At 37.1% G+C, this 19,461-nt stretch overlaps 1 protein-coding gene across 6 annotated transcripts in view; it reads left to right on the top strand.

Annotated features, from left to right (window-relative positions):
- The first annotated feature begins 236 nt into the window (after positions 1-236).
- NR1H4 (nuclear receptor subfamily 1 group H member 4) overlaps positions 237-19,461 on the top strand; it is a 36,054-nt gene continuing 16,829 nt past the window's right edge. The window contains exons 1-8 of one of the 6 annotated variants that reach the window (XM_063308663.1): positions 237-410; positions 3,668-3,798; positions 6,149-6,220; positions 8,376-8,738; positions 10,055-10,195; positions 13,342-13,475; positions 15,498-15,596; positions 17,999-18,098. In XM_063308663.1, the coding sequence (XP_063164733.1) occupies positions 3,714-3,798; positions 6,149-6,220; positions 8,376-8,738; positions 10,055-10,195; positions 13,342-13,475; positions 15,498-15,596; positions 17,999-18,098 (994 nt within the window). In that variant the 5' untranslated portion in view covers positions 237-410; positions 3,668-3,713. Of the gene's footprint in view, positions 411-3,667; positions 3,799-5,673; positions 5,915-6,108; positions 6,221-8,375; positions 8,739-10,054; positions 10,196-13,341; positions 13,476-15,497; positions 15,597-17,998; positions 18,099-19,461 lie in introns of those variants that run through there. The other 5 variants (XM_063308665.1, XM_063308669.1, XM_063308664.1 and 2 more) reach the window with 5 other exon arrangements.

Below are 19,461 nucleotides of genomic sequence, written 5' to 3'. Positions count from 1 at the left end.
AATTCCATTTGGCCTTGATTTCCTACACCTTTTGGTTGTCTCATTCAGAGGAAGCATGAGCTAGCATTTGTCAACATGCTTTTTAGTTGCTGCCCAATAAGAATCTTCAACCAATCATAATAAGCAGCATATCCTGTGCAGGAATTATGTTGTATCCAGTTTTATAAAGTTCCTGTACTTCAAGCATGTTTAGATAGTTCAGGAAAGAAAGAACTGTTAATGAGTAATCTTTGTCCACTGCAGTATTGTCAATGAAGAGGGGGGAAGTAAGCTAAAATGATCATGTTATCACTGAAGGATCCTGCAAAAGTGAGAAACAAAACAAAAATGTTCCTGCTGAAAAATCATTAGGAGTTTCAGTTGATGCAAAACTGCTGATTCTATGAGAAAACCAGAGCAAGACATCAGCTGTAAGTTGCTATTTACTAATTCCTGTAGTTTGGATAACATGTTTGAGTGTATTGTTTCTCTGCAATTTCATTCATTTCATCTTGTCTAAGTTTCGATTAACCCATGAATTAGTACTAGAATTCTCAATAAAGTGAAAAAACAGATTATTTGTTTAGTGTGTGATAAAGGACGCTCTTTAAAAAAATTACAGTTTGTGTTAATCTATTGGGATTAACTGCCAAAGCACTGTTTTTCCACATTGTCAAAATATATTGCTGATTGATTAAATATTAATTAAATAATGATTATATAAAAACTTTCGAAGTGGCTTATGATCACTTTTTCCATTAAATTAAGCCAGTTTTCCAATTAAATTTTATATCTGTTTTATATTTCTGATGCAGATACCAAAATGTGAAGTTTTGTCGTGGTGTCTAATAGAAAAAAAAAACACCAGAAAAAATGAATTATTACTGTTATGGATTTATAAGCACAGGACCTTGTGTGACTGGCAATACACTGTATACTCCACTAGGGGAAAAGATGGAAAAATGCAAAAACACTTTTCCATATTTTTTTTAGCATTAAATTTTATTGGCAAAGTTGGAATGAATTTCACTTATTATAATAGCCACTTCCAACTCGGTGCTTCTAATCCTTCTAGTCCCTTCCTCCAATGGGTAAAAAAATTACTTGTGAAAATCTGACATTAATATCACTAAGTACTTCATCATTACTGAATTGTGTTTATTATATGCTTTTATTTTTCTTTTAAGAGGAAATATAAAATTTGTGCTTTATGGAATTACATTACTTTCTTGCCACAAAGATTTTTCATAGAATCTCTGAGCCAGCATTCATCTGATGATTATCCCATGGGCCTGACACCTGGCAATGCTATTATTTTGGTTGACATTTAACAAAGAGACAGATACTCTGAAAGAGTGTCATTCTTTATTCACTAGTTTCTCACAGGATTTATCGTATTTTAAAATAAAATTAAATTTCAGGCAACAGAATACAGAAAATAGAGGCTGCAGTACAACATCAGTACCGAAATGAAGCCAATAATTGTAATTCCCGGTGCATCTAAGATCGATAGTGGGTCACCTGAAGTACAGTAGCCCATGGAGAAATTTCCTATCTAATGTTTAAATGTTTTTAATGAAAATGCTTATATTGTTGAATATTTCTACCCAAAGATAAAATTATGAATTAGTTTGATTGCATATTTCAACATTATTGACTGACATTTCAAGGAATTTCAATGAAAAGAATTGAGATATATGGGTGGGATTCACACATTACACTAAACCATAATGTAGTTTATCTGGCTTTGGTTTAGCATGATTTATGGACCCAGCAAAGTGTGATTAATTCAATTAATAGTGGTTAAATAAACCAGGTTTAATGTATGCAAACTCAACTACTAAGAAGTTAGCCTCTCTTTCTAGCCAAAAGTCATGCAGATTCGTACATGGAAAGTTATAGAAAGTTTGCATAGACATTGAGAAAGTAGTTGTGCCAAGGAAGTTGGACTCATTTATGTAAACCATATTAACAGACAATTATGTAGTAATACAACTCTACATTTTAATTTGACAATTTTAATATAAAACAGTTGTATGTGACTAAACTGGTATACTGTAAATTGTGTGTCTCCAAATTTGTGCGGGCTACATCTCCCAGATTGTTTTCCAAGATAGCAATAAGTTGAGAATTGTAATTCACATACATCTAGAGGATACAAGATTGAAAAAGGCTTAAATAAAGCAGTACTAATTTATAGTGAAATGTTATGCTCATATAGAAATTACCCACTGAATTTAATTTATCAGGCTCTCCAGTAAATATTCATAGAATTTAATCAATAAATATATATATCTTGGAAATAATAAGTACTTGGAATTATTTTCAGAATGCTTGCTAACATCTTGTCACCAGCCAATGTATTTTATATGATTTACTGTTTTCGCTGCCTTTACAATCAGCTAGAGATAGCTCACATGATTGAAATTTATAAATGTGATTGAATTGCTCTATATACTGTTTACTCTAAATTAGTAGGTATACATGGTACTGGTAACATGAGATAAATATTATAAGCGCAGAACTTGTGAACAGTATGTTAGATTATATCTCAGTTCATACATTGTAATATCCACAACAGTTCCAGTAATTTTCTATTTCCTAGTATATCAATGTTTGACTGTGAACATCTTAAGTACAGTAGCCTATGGAAAAACTTCCAAATGAATACATGATTTAGTTCAAAGTGCTGACACTGTTGAATATTTCCACCAAAATAAAACAGGAATCTGTTTGATAGCATTTTCTACCAGTACTAAGCACTCCATGCATCTGATGAAGTAAGCAACGGCTCCTGAAAGCTTTTGCTTTTTAATAAAATGTGAAGTTTTTCCATAGGCTACTGTACTTAAGATGTTCACAGTCAAACATTGATATACTTGGAAATAGAAAAAGTGCTACTTTTTCTATTTAGAAAAAGACTTCTAATTTTTGGCTATCATAGGCTAACATGGCTCTCCTTCTGCAATGCCCACAATAGTAGTAATTGACAATGTCTTTATGGATAATGGCATATAGATTATGGGTGGGGAATGCTGAGAGTAGTGCTGACAGGATTATGAATATGCTGACAGTAGTGCTTTCTAGTACAGGTAGTCCTTGACTTACGACCATTCGTTTAGTGACCAAAGTTATGATAGTGCTGGAAAAAGTGACTTGTGACTGGTCCTCACATTTATGACTGTTGCAGCATCCCCATGCTCACATGATCAAAATTCAGGCGCTTGGCAACTGGCATGTATTTATGACCACTATTTACAACCTTCCCATCTGGCTTCTGACAAGCAAAATCAATGGGGAACTGTGTGATTCGCTTAACGACCATGTCATTTGCTTAACAATCATGTGATTCACTTAATGATCCCAGTGATTCACTTAATGATTGCTGCAAAAAATGTAAGATCGGCTGTGGTCATGTGATGCCTCGCTTAATAACCGCACCGCTTAACAACAATTTTTTCAATCCCTATTGTGGTTTTATGTCAAGGACTACCTGTAAGAGTTTAGGCAAGTGTGTCCATTTTAAAAATGGAAAGTCTCTCAACATGAAAATAACCACATTACAGTACTGCATACTGGGGATGGTTCACATGGAAGAATGTAGGGCATTAGGATATGTTCTGGGACATATGCAAACTTGTTTTTATTTGCTGTTTTTATTATTATTAATATTATTATTTGTTGTTAGGTTTCATCACTACTTGAGTTATTGCAAATCATATATTAAAGATTCTATGGCATCGGAGATGAACCTTGTCGAGCATCCCCAGCTATCTTCAGCAGATGGATTCTTTTTTTCTGAAGGTCCTAATTTATTTGGTAAATTGGAAAATACATTAATAGCAAGATAATATTTATAACATTAAAAGAAATGCTAACAATTCCCTATCATTTTAACCAATTAACTATTTCTAGAAATGCTCCCAATTAGTTTTTATTTATGCTATAAAATAAATGTATGATAACACTGTAGATAACTGAATAAAATCAAAGAAAAGAAGGCAATTCACTGATAAAGCACACTATTAATTCAGTAGGAGAACACATATACTGTATAGTAAAAGATCCCAGTTTGTGTCCCTGGCTCCTCCAGTAAAAAATTCCTGTCTGAAATCCTGAGGAAGAAGCCTCAGTCAGTGCAGGCAGTCTGGAGACAGAAGTAACAGCAGTTTGCTTACATTAGCAGAAATAAGCATGCCTAATAACTGAAAGTTTGTGGCTTCGGACTCCTCATCTGTTTCCCAGCATTCAACTCATTCTCCTTCTAGGCCCTGTCCAAATGTCTTTTCCCAGCATTCAGCAACATTTAGTCAAACTATATATCATGTGAGAAATTCATAAACTCTTGTGTAGTTTTTTTAAAAATATACTACAGATGAGAACATGTGGTGATCTGGACTGAAGTCTTGACACTGGAGAAGATGGGAGGGGGTGTTAACCATTTTTCCTTGTGATTCTTCTGCATTCATAGAATGCCTGTATTATTTCTGCTCTCTGCTTCTTCCCCCTCATCCGCTTATCTTTGCATCTTCCCCATAATACTTCCTTTAATCTGACTGTCACCGCTTCTGTCTTCAGCTGTCAGCATATAAGGGCATCATATCAACTTAGCCAAAAGATAAGAACAGATGGTAATTTGCAAGCAATAGGCAGGTGACATCAGGTTTTAGGATATAAAAGATTTTCTGAGACAGTATATAAAATACAATCAGCTTCTATATATATTGCTCTAATACAGTATACAACTGGGGTTTTTTTAAATAGTGCCCAGTAAAATACTTCAAGTAAATAACTCCTTCTCTCTTTCTCTCATATATTATATTTTTAGTGTTATTTGGTCATGTGTCTACAACAAATAAAATAGTTAGCAAATGAAATAATCTTCTTTGGATATTCTTGCCATGGTGATCAGTAACTCCCTGGTATTCCTTACCATGCTCTCCTGAAGGCTGATGCTTTTTGATAGGGGTTAATTTCCCCTTTACCTTTTGTCTGTGGCAGGCAACTAACATGTTAGAGTCCCACATGGCAGCAGATCACTCAACTTAGACCCAAAATCCTTAGCTGCTGGGATGAGAGGAGCACAGTTGGTAGCTAGACTGCACTGTGCAAAAAGCTCGTTGGCAGTAGGAACATACTGATGGTCAGCAATAGCATAAAGCATTTGGCCCATCTAAGGCATGCTGAAAAGCCCCCAACCCCCTCTAATTTCCTTGCTTATAAACACGCTTGAATGAAATCATTTATATTTTTAATATGGAAGTGATTCTCCCAGTAGATCTTTTATCTTAAGAAAAAAAATATAACTCGTATTTCCTCATGATTTCCTGAGGCAAAGAGCATCTAGAAGCCACTTTGGCCAATCTAAGAGGAAAACATAATTTGATGTCAGACAGTCAGAGCTATTACAATACTGCCATATTGACTTGCTGGCTGTTACAATTCTTAGAGTGGGGCATCTTGGGGAAGCTGTTCACTTCCTGCAGAAATTTCAATAGTGGCTTCAGCTGTCTTTGCTTTGGTAGTAGAACAAGTTTTTATATAGATTTACCATTGTGGATTATATAATGCTGGACGACTGGCTTATTTTAGCAAGACAGAATTTTATAATTTAATATAAAATATACTGATCCATAAGGAATAATACTGCAAGCAAGCCTGTAGTTATGAGTGCTGCTTTTGAGAGCAAATTTTCTAGAGTTTATCAAATTGGTCTGGAAACTTGCCATAGCTATTTTCTCAACTTACTCCTCATAATAAAGTTAATCAGTAAACTGTGTAACCTCTGCCCTACTGCTTCCTTTGCTGGTCTCAGAGGAAGTTTTACTTATCACTTGTGATTAGAGTTTTTGGAAGTTAAGGAAACACAAGAGAACCACAGCACAAAATTTTCAGGAACTCTATTTAAATGGTCAAATTGGTATGCCCTTAAAAGGTAAGATATTATCCTAACTCACTCATCATTTGCTGTTCTTAATACTAGATAATATCATTATATAGTAGTTATAATGAAACCATGTCTAGACGTTGATGTTTATGACATCCAAATACTGTTATTTCTTCTTGTACGTAAAACTAATTTAGCTTGGATCTAGTGAGCTTTCTCTTACCCTACATAACAATTTCTAGTATGGTGATCTTAGTTCCTCTTGTTCTGAATTTGTGGTAGACCAGTCTTCTCCATCCTGGTGTCCTCCAGATGTATTAGACTACAGCTGTCATCCTACCCCAATCAGCATAGGTAGGTTGAACATACTCTAAAACATGTAGAGTACTTGGTTTGGGAAAGTTGAGGTATAATATTGAGACTTATGTATATGAAATTCTATAAATAAGATTGAATTGATAATACAACGTGATTATGATTGTGAATAATATTACGACTAATACTGTTATCATTACTATAATGTTTATTAAATTTAAAAAGAAGATCTAAGCTCTTACTAGCTAGGTAAAACTAGCCTTTGTTAGGTAATCCTCCTTTAATTAATTAATGAACTAGTAGCATCTAACGGTTCTTTAGAAATCAGTAATATTTCTTTTGTAATCCATGCCTTCCTTTTAAAAAGTGTTCTTTGTGTACACAAATGCTATAATGAAGACGTAAGGTTTTAAATATGTTATAATTTACATCCATCTTGACAAATACCAACTCATATTTCTTCAGTTCTACTCCACTGAAAACTCCTCCTAGCTGTATAAGACAAAAGAAAAGGAAAAATAATTTCAGATAATTGTATAAAAGAATATCACTTATTTATTGTGTTTCCAGAACAAACTTACTCATGATTCATTTGACCATACTTTGCTTAAGCAACCCAATGTTATGGGTTCATATGACATACTGATTATAATCTAAATACAGGTTTGGTCTTCATAACATTCTAGTCTAAAATATCGTTGGTTAGTTTGTGATTATACCTAGGAAAGGAAAGACACAGAGGAAAAGGCTACCAAGATCAGAACAGAAATAATTTGACTTGATACTGCTTGCAAGAATTTGCATCTGTTCATCTTTGTAATGCCACTATCTAAGATTTATAATTAACTATTAAAATCTTTTGCTTAGCAAAGCTACTAGTCTAAATTGCAAATTCAAGGAAGACAAAGATAGAACTAAAACATTCATTATTTAGTAAAACAGAATGTTTTATTAACTGAATCAAGTTGCATCCTTCACTGAAAATAAAACTAACTATAAGAAAATAGTAATTTCAATTTTTCAGCACTGTACTTATAAAAATGGTTCCTATAAATGTTTATGCTGAAAAATGAAAAAAGTAACTGGTTTTGCACTGGCTTCACTACAAATGTTGAATCATAAATTGCAGCTCATTGACTTTGTTCACCCAATACTAGCCAACTGCATTTTAGTCTAGCAATATGCTGTATATGTGGTTTTGTTGGCAAACATACACCTGTAGCTTTAGCAACTGACAGCTCTGCATTCAGAATCAAGAACTAGATGGACACACATAATCACTTTTATTCCACTGTGTAAATGTCTTTGGAATAGGGGTGGGGAGAGGGAGAGAAAGGGGTTTTTGTTTGCGAGTCTGAACAGTCTCTCCCCTAGGGAGGGGAGGAGGGGAGGAGACAAGTGAGCTACCCCCATTGCATCTTTCCCTACTATTTTTAAAGGGCGCCTTCTATATGGAAAATCAGGCTTCTGAAACCTGGCAAAAAGTTTCATATACAGCATAGAGGAAGTTCCCCAGTGGAGTCAATTGCCCATTATACACAAAAGCCCCCTACCACAACCCCCACAACCCACCACTACTTGGCATGTGTGTTGCAACTAGAGTCCCCTCATCTGGCCTGCGGATCTTCTTCTTCCTGCAAAAAGTTTATATACCCACCCACAGGCACACACCCATAAAGTCTGAAAAGGATTAGCAAGACAAAGGCATTCAGAGAAGTTAATGAGAAAAAGGAAACACATTAATTTTTTTAAAATGTATGCTGTAGATTCATCATTGTAGAACCTCAGTTTAACAGACCACTCAGGGGAGAGGGTATCTGTTAATGTCGAATGTCCATTAAATTAACATCTGTCATTTCCATCACTTTGCATAATCTGTGTAATCATGTAATTGGCGTAACTTGTGTCATATGCAGTAAAACCTCAATATAAAGGGCAATCCCTTGGTTTAGTCTGTAAAACCAGGCGGTGGTTTGAATGAAGTATGTGTCCATTACATATCAGAAATCTATTAATCCAAGGTCTCATTCTAATTAGACCCATCCAATCACATTTAGCAAGCTCAGCTCAGGACAACTGAACATTAATATACATTGCAGGGGGGTACAAGAAGGAAAAATGACAATGATTATTTTTAGTGAGAGTAACTGTTCCTGGAAGTCTAACTTAGAAACGTATCTTGTGTTGTTATCAGGTATACATCCGGATCCAATGATTTCTGCAGCGAAAGATTCTGATGTGTCATCCTACCCACAGTACAACACTATGCACTTTTGCCCAGTGCAGTCTCCAATCTCTTTACCACCTCATTACTCAAGTTTTAGTCTTTATCCTCAACAGTCTGAAAAATGGTACTCCCCTATAATGTATGAGCTTGGAAAAATGCACTCTGATAACTTTCATACCAAGGAGACAGACCTGGTAGACATTCCTGTAGCCAAGAAGTCTAGGATGGGTCTATTATCTGGAAGAACAAAAGATAAGGAGCTGTGTGTTGTCTGTGGTGACAAGGCCTCTGGGTACCATTATAACGCCCTGACTTGCGAAGGCTGCAAAGGTAGGACAAAGAAAAAAAAAGAACAAACTATTTATATAGAATGTATCTACTTAACCAAAGGTAGAGCCATTGTCTAGATCTTCTCAACCTTGGCAACTTTAAGATGTGTGGACTTCAACTCCCAGAATTCCCCAGCCACCAATTCTCCCAGAATTCTGGGAATTGAAGTCTACATACCTTAAAGTTGCCAAGGTTGAGAAACACTGGTCTAGATTATTCTGCTTTAGAGTCATAAAGGTCTACTTGGTAGTATTACTATAAGAAGATTGTGTGATTACAGATAAATCAACTGATGGAACTCTGCGACAAGAACATTCACTGTTTAGCAAAGGCTTCAGAAGGGAGATACTGACTCACTGGCAAGTCAGGAGGGCACAAAGCTCCCGCCACCCCCCAGGGCAGACATCTTGATCTTATAATTTATTTTACCAGAGGGATTTCCAGTGCATTTCTCTTGCATAGGACTAGGAAATTTCCTTGCCTGGAATGGTTTTTGTATTTAATTTCATGCAATGATCTGGTTCAGCTATCTACTCCATTGATCACACAAGTCAAACTATCAGAGTAGAGTAGCGAGTGTCCTCCTATTCCAAGTTGGAGAAAAAAATACATCTGACCAGAAGATAACTTTTTTGTAGATGTAAAAGCCTATATAGTGTAGTGATTAGAATATTAGACTTAAGGAGATCTAGTTTCAAAAGCCTGTTCAAACCGAAAGGCTTTCTTTATGTGATAGACTCAGCTATAAACCTTATACAGTGAACATTCACATGCTTTATTTTACCACTTAGTTTTGTTTTGCTTAACAATTATTTGAAGTAGCCGAAACCAGCCAGGACCACATATTTGAAACTATGGACCATAGCTGACAAGCCATTTTGTCTGGAATAACAGAACACACTAAGCCAAGACCAACGAATTAGTGCAGTACGATGTATAGTATAAGCCAGGCTAACTTGGCCAGAAAGTGCTTAATATGGTTCACATAGCATATGCTGTCATGATTTTGGTGCAGTATACTGTATGTACTGCAGTCCATGTGGTTGGTAAAGGATGGCTTATGGGTTAACAAAATGTATTAACTTGACTATAGCTTAGCATGACATGTGAACCCATTTAGAGGACAGCAGAGAAAGTGCAGCATTTGAGAACTAGCTGATTATATTCACGTTAGAAATTCAGCCTAGAGTACACTTTTATTGTAATCGACAGAGCACATTTTTCTAACTTGAAGAATCTTAAGCCAGTGGTATTCACATAATAATCATTTTAGTATTGGTCTTAAAACTGAAATCTTATTCTGCATATATTATCAGGTTTCTTCAGAAGGAGTATCACTAAAAATGCTGAATACAAGTGTAAAAATGGAGGAAGCTGTGAGATGGACATGTATATGAGGAGAAAGTGTCAGAAGTGCCGTCTACAAAAGTGCAAGGCAGTAGGAATGCTGGCAGAGTGTATGTATATAGCTGTGTTCATTTTAACTGCAAAATCCTGTAGTTTGCTTTTATACTATAGGGGCTATGGATGGTTAAGGTAAAGGTTTCCCTTGACATGAAGTCCAGTCGTGTCTGACTCTAGGGGGCGGTGCTCATCTCCGTCTCAAAGCCGAAGAGCTGGCGTTTGTCCGTAGACACTTCCGTGGTCATGTGGCCGGCATGACAGTCACAGAATGCCGTTACCTGCCCGCCGAAGCGGTACCTATTAATCTACTCACATTGGCATGTTTTTGAACTGCTAGGTTGGCAGGAGCTGGGACTAGCAACGGGAGCTCACCCCGTCACGCAGATTTGAACCGCCGATCTTCTGATCGGCAAGCTCAGCAGCTCAGCGGTTTAACCCGCAGTGCCACCATGTCCCTCTCATGGATGGTTAGGAACAGCTAATATGGAATTTACCCATTTAGGAAAAAAAGTGAAGATCAGTTCTAAATCTCCCACTGTCAGTATTGTACTTAACTAACTTGAGACTTACAACTGTACTTTGTTAAATTTTACTTTCTTGGCATGTGTTGTGTTTTGTAAATATGCAAGGATGGGATTAAAGCTGTTTGGCATTCCCTACTGATGGCTTCAGTTATTTTAGCATAATTGCAGTATCACACCAGTTTAAGCTCATACCGGAAATTAATGTGCTCTGAATTTTTAATATACTTCTATCCTCCAATCTGATCATAAGATGTTCTATCAATTCTTAGGCTTTGTAGAAAACAGTAGGATCTATTAGCATTTGGAATTAATGAAAAAATTATAATATAATTAATCCTTCATTCTGTAAATTTAACAGATCTTGCTATATAGCCTCTTTGCCTTCCATGCACAGGCACACAAAAAAAGCAAGCTGCCACAGGGGTCAGACCCCCTCAATGAATCTGAAGGCATACTATAAAAATAAACCTTCTTAAAAATAAATTCCCAGAGAAAGGGAGGGTATGAGTATCTTCAGGACTACCAGTAATTTAGTGTCTAATAATAAAATAAACAGAAAAAAATAGGTCAGTGTAATTAATGCTGCTCAAGGAAATGGAAACTTAAACAAGCTGATCATTTTCTCGAATAGTCCTGAGTGAAGCAAAGGCCAGCAATAGGTACTGGTGACTTAAATCTTCCTTTGCAATGGAAACTTGTACTTTGTTACTATAAGAGTCATATAACTCATAATTTAAACATAAGCATGTTCTTGTAAAGTACAGGAATGAGGACATCATGCAAGTTGTAACTACCTTCAAATAAGGAGTGGTACTGTTCATTTTTAATTCAAAAACAACCTCAAGGTTTGCCAGAGTAGTTAAACTTGTAACTATTTTTGTAAATTGACTTTAAGCAAAATGTTCTCTTTGAAATTAAGGTTGCCTTGGACTTTGAGTCTTTACTCATAAGACAGTGCTGCAATTATTCCTGTAAAATGTTGCTATACTGCAAAAAAGGGCAATCTTATGGGTTTTTATGACTTTATTTGTGCATTCCTGAATCATCATGATCCAGTGATATGCACTCATGTTTTTGTGTGGTTATAAAATACAGTCTTTCAACAGAAACTTGTACCTAACTCAAGAAGTAGATTTTGAAAATGACCCTCACTCAAATCTGATTCACACTTTGCTGGAAAGACAAACTTGTCATTGGAAATAATTCTGAGATTTTGTTAAGTAGCTTAGAAGGGCACATGGCTGAAAATTTACAGAAACTGACAAACTTACACAATAAAAATGTTTGTCAGACATGTGCTGTTCTGAAGACCACAGCAATGTTATTTAGGAAAGGAGACATCCATCTGAATACATGAAATAAGCAATCTGGCCCTTTGTTTATGTATACCATGTGTTTTCTGATTCATGGCTATATGGAAACGTCTTTTTCCTCTAGCAAATAAGCAGCTGTTACCCTTTGGCAATATTCATTATTCGTATGATGTAAAAAAATACCAACTTCTACACAACCATGAATTCAATTCTGGTGATTTACAGTTTAATGTGATTTACATTAAACACATCTGGAGAATGCCACTTTGGGAAAGGCACAGTACTGAAACAATCAAAGTCAGCATTAACCCTAGTGCCTGCATCATGATCATAAATGCCATTTTAATCTTTTGAGATATTATGTGGAATTGTTATTTTAATCCCTTAAATTTCCTCTTCTTTCAGTAATAGAGGAAGTTAGATTTCTATGGTGCATGATTTTATAATATACAGGATATTAACACTATTCATTGCTGAATTAAGCATTTTCATAGATATCTTCCTCAACAATATTTAGTCTGTTCTTCATCCTCAGAAGTGGGGCCCTCTCAGGTGAAACACACACACATACACACACAGAGACGTATTCCATTGGTTATGATTGCTATAACCCTGCATCACCATTTGCCTATTCTTGGACAACAATATTTTATCTTCTGAAACTGATATAGTAAGATTGAAGAAATGAATAAGGCTTTATACTTTTTAATATTCTGAGCAGAAAATATGTTGATCAAAGTTGACTATATTGCTTTGAACAATTGTGATGCGGGGAGGAATGGCACAGATCCAGCTTTGGCTTACAAGATTTATTATGCACACTATACATCAACAATTTTACAAATTTATTAACCACCACAGGTATTAATAGAACAGATAATTCGCTAAATAATTTCAGTACATGAATATCTCCTCACTGTTTTTATGAGAATGTGTTTCTGGAATTGGCAAAGTTTGAATGTAATATATAGAATTAGCTCTTGATTTCCACACAGAGTTGTTTCAGACGGGGTCTGTGCATCATGGGAAGAAATACCTCTGAAGAGACTTGCCTTCAACTGCACCCAAATCTCCCCATGGGTGCACAGGTGGTATATCCAGGGAGAAGGAGGGTCCCATTGTGCAAGAAGATGAGTCAAATTAGCTAAAACTTCTCCCCTTTTGTGTCAAAGTGATGGGAAGCATCATCCAGCAGCCTTTGGGGACACAATATGACAATTACACAGTACGGACCCAACCTAACCTTGTCTAGGAATGGATGTATAGGAGATCTTAGTTGCACATGAACGTTTGTTTTTTGCTGTCTGGGATTACCGACATATATAAGTGTCAGTTGTACAAATTATAAATATTCATTTTCAGGTTTGTTAACTGAAATACAATGCAAGTCAAAACGACTAAGAAAAAGTATATCACAGCCTCGGGATGAGACAACTAGTGAGGATCGCAAGGGACTTGACCTGAAGCAAGTGTCTTCTACAACTAAATTCTATAAGGTAATACAGTTACTGTAGCATCTCATCAATTTTATAGTTTGATACAGTGCAACCAGTAAGTATGGAAGACTGAATGAGAATTCTCACATGTAAATAACTCCTGTTCCTCTTATAGAAAGTTACTAAGCTTTTAATAATGCAAATAAATAAGTCTTCTATTTGATGGAATAAAGCATATAACTGTAAAAATATAATTTAGATTTTATTTATATTATGTACAAAAATCTCATTGATGGTCTTCAGAGTACGCCGATTTATACTATGGTATCATCAGTTTCAGTGTGGTTTGTGATCATGCCTGAATTCATGTTCTGGCAAAATATCATTCTAGTTCTGGCTTAGCTCATTGTATGAAGCCAGCCAATTGTGATTTATTCAGTAAACCATGATTAAGCAAACCATGGCTTAGCATGGTGGGTGAACCAACTAAAGTAGTGATGCAATAATAGATGTGGCTAGAGAACCAGTCTGGTGTAAGGGTTAAGGCACCAGGCTAGAAACTGGGAGACCATGGGTTCTAGTCCTGCCTTAGGCACAAAGCCAGCTGGGTGACCTTGGGCCAGTCACTCTCTCTCAGCCCTAGGAAGGAGGCAATGGCAAACCGCTTCCAAAATCTTGCCAAGAAAACTGCAGGGACTAGTCTAGGCAGTCACCAGGAGTCAGCACTGACTTGAAGGTACCAAAAATAAAAATAAATAGTTAATATTTACCAGTGTGACAAATCTTACCTTGGTTGTAGTAGGTCTCCTCATCGTATACATCTAGTTTGATATAGCATATGGTCTTATTACTGTTCTGTGTTTTATATTTTGTATCCTGATATGGCCTAATGGCTAATCAATGAATTATTACTACTATTACTAGTTTGATATATCTTTGAATCCCTTGCAAATTGTATTCATATCTAACTCATTATTGAAAAGGTGCATTTATGATATTATTTTGCATATATACAGGTAGTCCTCGAGTTACAACCACTCATTTAACGAGTTACGATGGCACTGAACGAGTGGTACTTATGACCAGTCCTCAAAGTTCCAGCTGTTGCAGCACCCCCACAGTCATTGATTGTGATCTGGGTGCTTGTCAACCAGCTCGCACTTATGATGGTTGCAGCGTCCCGCAGTCATATGATAACCATTTGCAACCTTCCCTGCTGGCTTCCCACAAGCAATGTCAATGGTGAAGCTAGCAGGGAAGGTTGCAAGTCACTCCATAAGTCATTCCTGCTGCTTTTTCTCCGGAGTCACCCTACTATGGAGTACGAGATCCCAGGGATCTTGTATTGTGTAGTACCACTGCACCCATCCGCCCTCTGTAATGTGCACCTGCGGCCCTCACCAGCCCATCTGCAATCCGTAGTGCCCACCCGCACCTTCTGCCAAACCACCACCCGTCTGCGGCCCCTGCCAACCTACTTTCCCTCCATAGTCCCCACCCATGGCACCTATCCACCCAAGGCATCTGCACATCCACCTGTACTCTTTGCCTGGGACTCCAGCCTCTTCCCACTTAACAACCTGTGTGGTCCTGGGGTTACGACAGCAACGGAGACTGCTGGGATTGCTAAGCGATGCAGTCATGTGACGTTGCAGTTTATAACCCCATCACGTAGGAATGGAAATTCTGGTTCCAATTACCATCATAACCCGAGGACTACCTGTAATGCAAAGGTTACTGACTCTGTTATTGAAATCAGGAAAGATGCTCAAATGTGTATGTGTGAAAAGTGAAAGGTCCCCTGTGCAAGCACCAAGTCATGTCTGACCCTCTGGAGGGACGCCGCTTTCATGACGTTTTCTTGGCAGACTATAGTGGGGTGGTTTGCCATTGCCTTCCCCAGTCATCACCTTCCCCAGCAAGCTGGGTACTCATTTTACCAACCTCGGAAGGATGGAAGGCTGAGTCGACCTGAACCGGCTACCCAAGGGAGAATCCAGCTTCCGCTGGGATCGAAGTAGCTGAACTTAAGTATGAACTAGAAAATCATGTTCAGTTATGGTTTATTTTTTGCCAGTATAGGAGAAAGTAAAATTAAGTCCAGAACAACAGAATCTTCTTCATTATATAATGGACTCCTATAATAAACAGCGGATTCCTCCTGAGACTACCAAAAAGCTTGTAAGTATACAATTTCATACGAAATACCCCCAAGCTTTCCAGAATCTATTATTTCTGCAAATAATAGTTTATTATTATTAAGTTTTTCCAAAAAGGTTTCCATGGCAATCCTTTTTAAATAGAGATTGCAGACATTGGCAAAAGTCTGTTCTCCAAACGCAGACAGGGAAATGAGGAGACTCTGCAGGGTACGAGGGAGCAGGGCAGGGCAGGTTCCTTCTCTTTTCCCCCTCTACTTACTATTTTGCATTGTGACTTTATGAGCTCCCTGACCAAAGACTGTAGTTGTGGCCACTGCCTCCCCTCCAGTCATGGGCTGAGCAAGTGACTGGGAACACTTTGGGCACCTCTCTGCAGACAGCAGTTTCTCTATAAGATTCAAGTGCCTCTTTTAGGTGTACAACCTATACAGAAACACACACACAATGTAAAAAAGGAAAGAATTCTGATTGCCAATATTTTCCTCATATATAAGGACACTACAAATTAGAATAAGTCAGTTCAAGAACACTAATTAAGTTATTAGGCATGTTGTAAGAACACCGCCTTCTAAGAACAAAGCAATGTAATACTTGATATAAAACTGGAAGGTCTTATCTACCATTACATGTTAAGGAGAAATGTTGATTATGCTTCAGTTTCTCCACTTAAAAACTTGAGCTTTCTTTGTACAGAGTACAAGAGTAACATGTCATTGCAGCCTTCAGTGAGAAAGCTCTTGAATACTATCTTACAGCACATGGGTTCACACAGTTTCTCAGTCTCATAATTAATAGCAACTTGTCTTTTTTTTTTGACAATTTCATAATTACAGTATCAGATATGTTTGGCTTTATAATATAAAACATTCAGGCATCTCTTGACTTATATTGGCCATCCAGTTAAGATGTATAGAAATTGTACATAACAGTTGTAAGGATGGCATAAGGGCTCATGCAGATGTTTAGAAATGCTGAACTAGCAATAAGATGAAAAGTCCTTTCTAAGCCTTTGATGAACTGGGCCATCTGCACATCTGGCTATTCTTTCGAAGTAATTGGTCAAGTTTATCATTCTACTGTTTAACAGTTCTAAGAACCAAGGTACAAACTGTAATGGATTGGTACATAGAACAAGGATTTCTGGCCTAGTTCAAAATAAGCACCTGTCAGCATTATGGATGTGGTATTTTATTTGTTTATTGTTAGATCTATATCCCACCTTTATTTTGTACAATTCCAGGCAGCATACATAATACTCCCACCTTCTATTTTCCCCACAATAACTCTATGAGGTCGGGTGGGCTGAGAGAGTGACTAGCCCGAAGTCACCCAGCCGGCTTTTATGCCTAAGTGGCCTCGAACTCAGTCTCCTGGTTTCTAGTTCAGCACCTTCACCACTGCACCAGACTTGCTGCTGGTTAAAAGGAGCAAGATATTTGCCAGTCATTAGATGTAACTGAATCTACATAGGATTGTTGCAAAGGGAGTGTTTCAAAAAGTTACTCTTATGTAACATCTATGGATATTTTAGTTGTTGTTATTGTTATTAGTTGTTAGGTTATTGCTGTGGCAAAAAATTGGAGGAAGGAGCATTATAAATAAATAATGCTAATCTGGTATCCATATTCCATTTATTTACTTGCTCACAACAGTAGGGGATCAAAAAGAAAGCAACTAATCTGTATGCACGTGCATCCTACTGATGCAGATTGCGAGAAACTGTGGAAGTCAGAATGGCCAATGGGCAGGGACAATTGCTTTAAGCCCGCATATGGAAGACCAAACAGGCCGTATCTCTCATAGTATGATTTAGTGATCAATATTTTTGGCTTAAAGTAGTGTGCAAATGACACCAATGAACAGTGTGGGTTTCACCAGGTACAGCGGTTATATTGACACTACTGTACTGTAACATACTGGGCTGCAAAATTCAGAGGGCCATTAGGTGGCGACAAGGAGATAAAGAAAACTCTTAACAACTTGTCACTATTTGGGAGTCCTCTGAATTTTTGCAGTCTAGCTAAAGTACCCCTATTTATACTTGGTCGGGTCAAGCATCATGTGAAGGCATAGAATTTGGATTCAGATCTCCTAACAAGTAGAGCAGAGTTTTTATTTGCTGTACAAAACCTGAATGTGCAACAACCTCTGTTTTCCACCTACAGAGTATAAGATTATGAAACTTTTTAATTTGTATAAAAGTATTTTAAATGCTATATTGTCTTCTCCATCTATTTCATTTTCTCTGATTGTGGCCTAGAATAATCAGTTTTCTGTAACTTCCATAATCTAAGAATTGCTCAGTTATTTGGTATTTAATCCTGTAAAATTGCATTAGTTGTTAAGTTGTAACTCATTTCTAGTATTCCTATTTTTTATTACTACTATTATAATTCATGATAATTTTGTTTTTATTATCAGTTACAAAAGGAATTCAGTGCAGAAGAAAATTTTCTCATTTTAACAGAAATGGCCACTAGTCATGTTAAAGTCCTTGTGGAGTTCACTAAAAGATTACCAGGTAATGGAGTGTGAAATACGTTTGGTCAAATTAATCAAACCTGTTATTAAGTAGAGGGATCTTTGTATTATTATTTTATATCCTTTATATCTTCCTAATCAGTTAGTACTCAAGGTGGCTAAGGAAATACTTAAAAAATAGAAAATAGAAAGTAAAAAGCATAAATAATATTAATAATAGTTAAAAATTAAACAGCTGATGAAAGATGTTTTATAGGTTTTATAAATACTGAGGAGGGATATAAACTTCAGGATGACAATTCATCTTACATTCAATACTTCTGCTTAATAGACTTGGGGATACAGTATAGCAAAGAATTGACAGCACTTGCAGCCCTTTTACTCCAGAAAGTGGATTCCCCCTCAGAATCACCTCTGACCAACCTCTTTAGAATACAAATTCTGTGTCAGACTCCACCCACCACAATTCATGCCCTTACTCTTTGACCTGTAAGATCTGTTGCACAGCTAATTGTTGCACAGGGAACACAAATTACTGTACTAGTCAGAGGCTCCAATCTATTAAAATAATCAATTTACAATAAACTCCAGCATCCCGATTCCAGATCTTAGCATTAGTTTTTTCACTGAGGGAATAAATCAGTGATACTCTTTTCCTATCTATAGTTACAGTGGTCTTTTATAAATTCATTAACTGTTTACTGAGCCCAACCAGACCTACCGTTAATTTGACAGTATGTACGGATCTTCATATAGACCTCTCACTAGAAAGAGTCTATGAGTACTAATTTTGCAGTGGAGAAAATGGTCATACAGTTTTACCTCCCATCATATAAAACAGTGCATTGTTTGCTCATAATGTGTAGTCTCATAATCTAAAATCATTCTAAGAAAATAAGCAAAACTGGACTTCCGGGGAAGGAAGAAATGGCTAACTGAAGATGGCTCCACAAAAAGTGGAGCCAACAACTGCCGTGGAATGAAGAGCTGTCAGGCTCTGCCTGCTACCCAGTAAAAACACAGACGCTAGTGTAGGCTTAGGTTCTGGTTTTATTTGAGTAACAGTATGCGTGCCCTTTAAGAAAGCTGAGAGTGAGTGGAGTGCGCCGGAACGGGATTTAAATAGCCCGCGCCGGTCAGCGCTCCACCCCTTCTTACTCTGGGTGCGCCCCCGAGCCCCGTCGGTTCCGTCTTCGGTAGGTGAGGGGTTGTGGAGCCCCTCCTGTGCCTCGGGCGTTTCCTTGATTGCTTCCCTGGCCGGTGATGGTTCATTGCCGGGTGATCAGGTTCGTAATCTCTTTGACAGCTCGGGCGCGCCTCGTGGTCTGGTCTTGTCAATTGCTTTCTTTGCAACATTGTATCTTTCTCTTCTGTGCCTCTGGCTAGAGTTGATACTTTGTTGC

Source organism: Candoia aspera, chromosome 7 (assembly GCF_035149785.1).
Source record: "Candoia aspera isolate rCanAsp1 chromosome 7, rCanAsp1.hap2, whole genome shotgun sequence".
NCBI classification, from domain to species: Eukaryota; Metazoa; Chordata; class Lepidosauria; order Squamata; family Boidae; genus Candoia; species Candoia aspera.
Note: the sequence above shows the minus strand (reverse complement) of the source record. Positions and strands in the feature narration are given on the sequence as shown.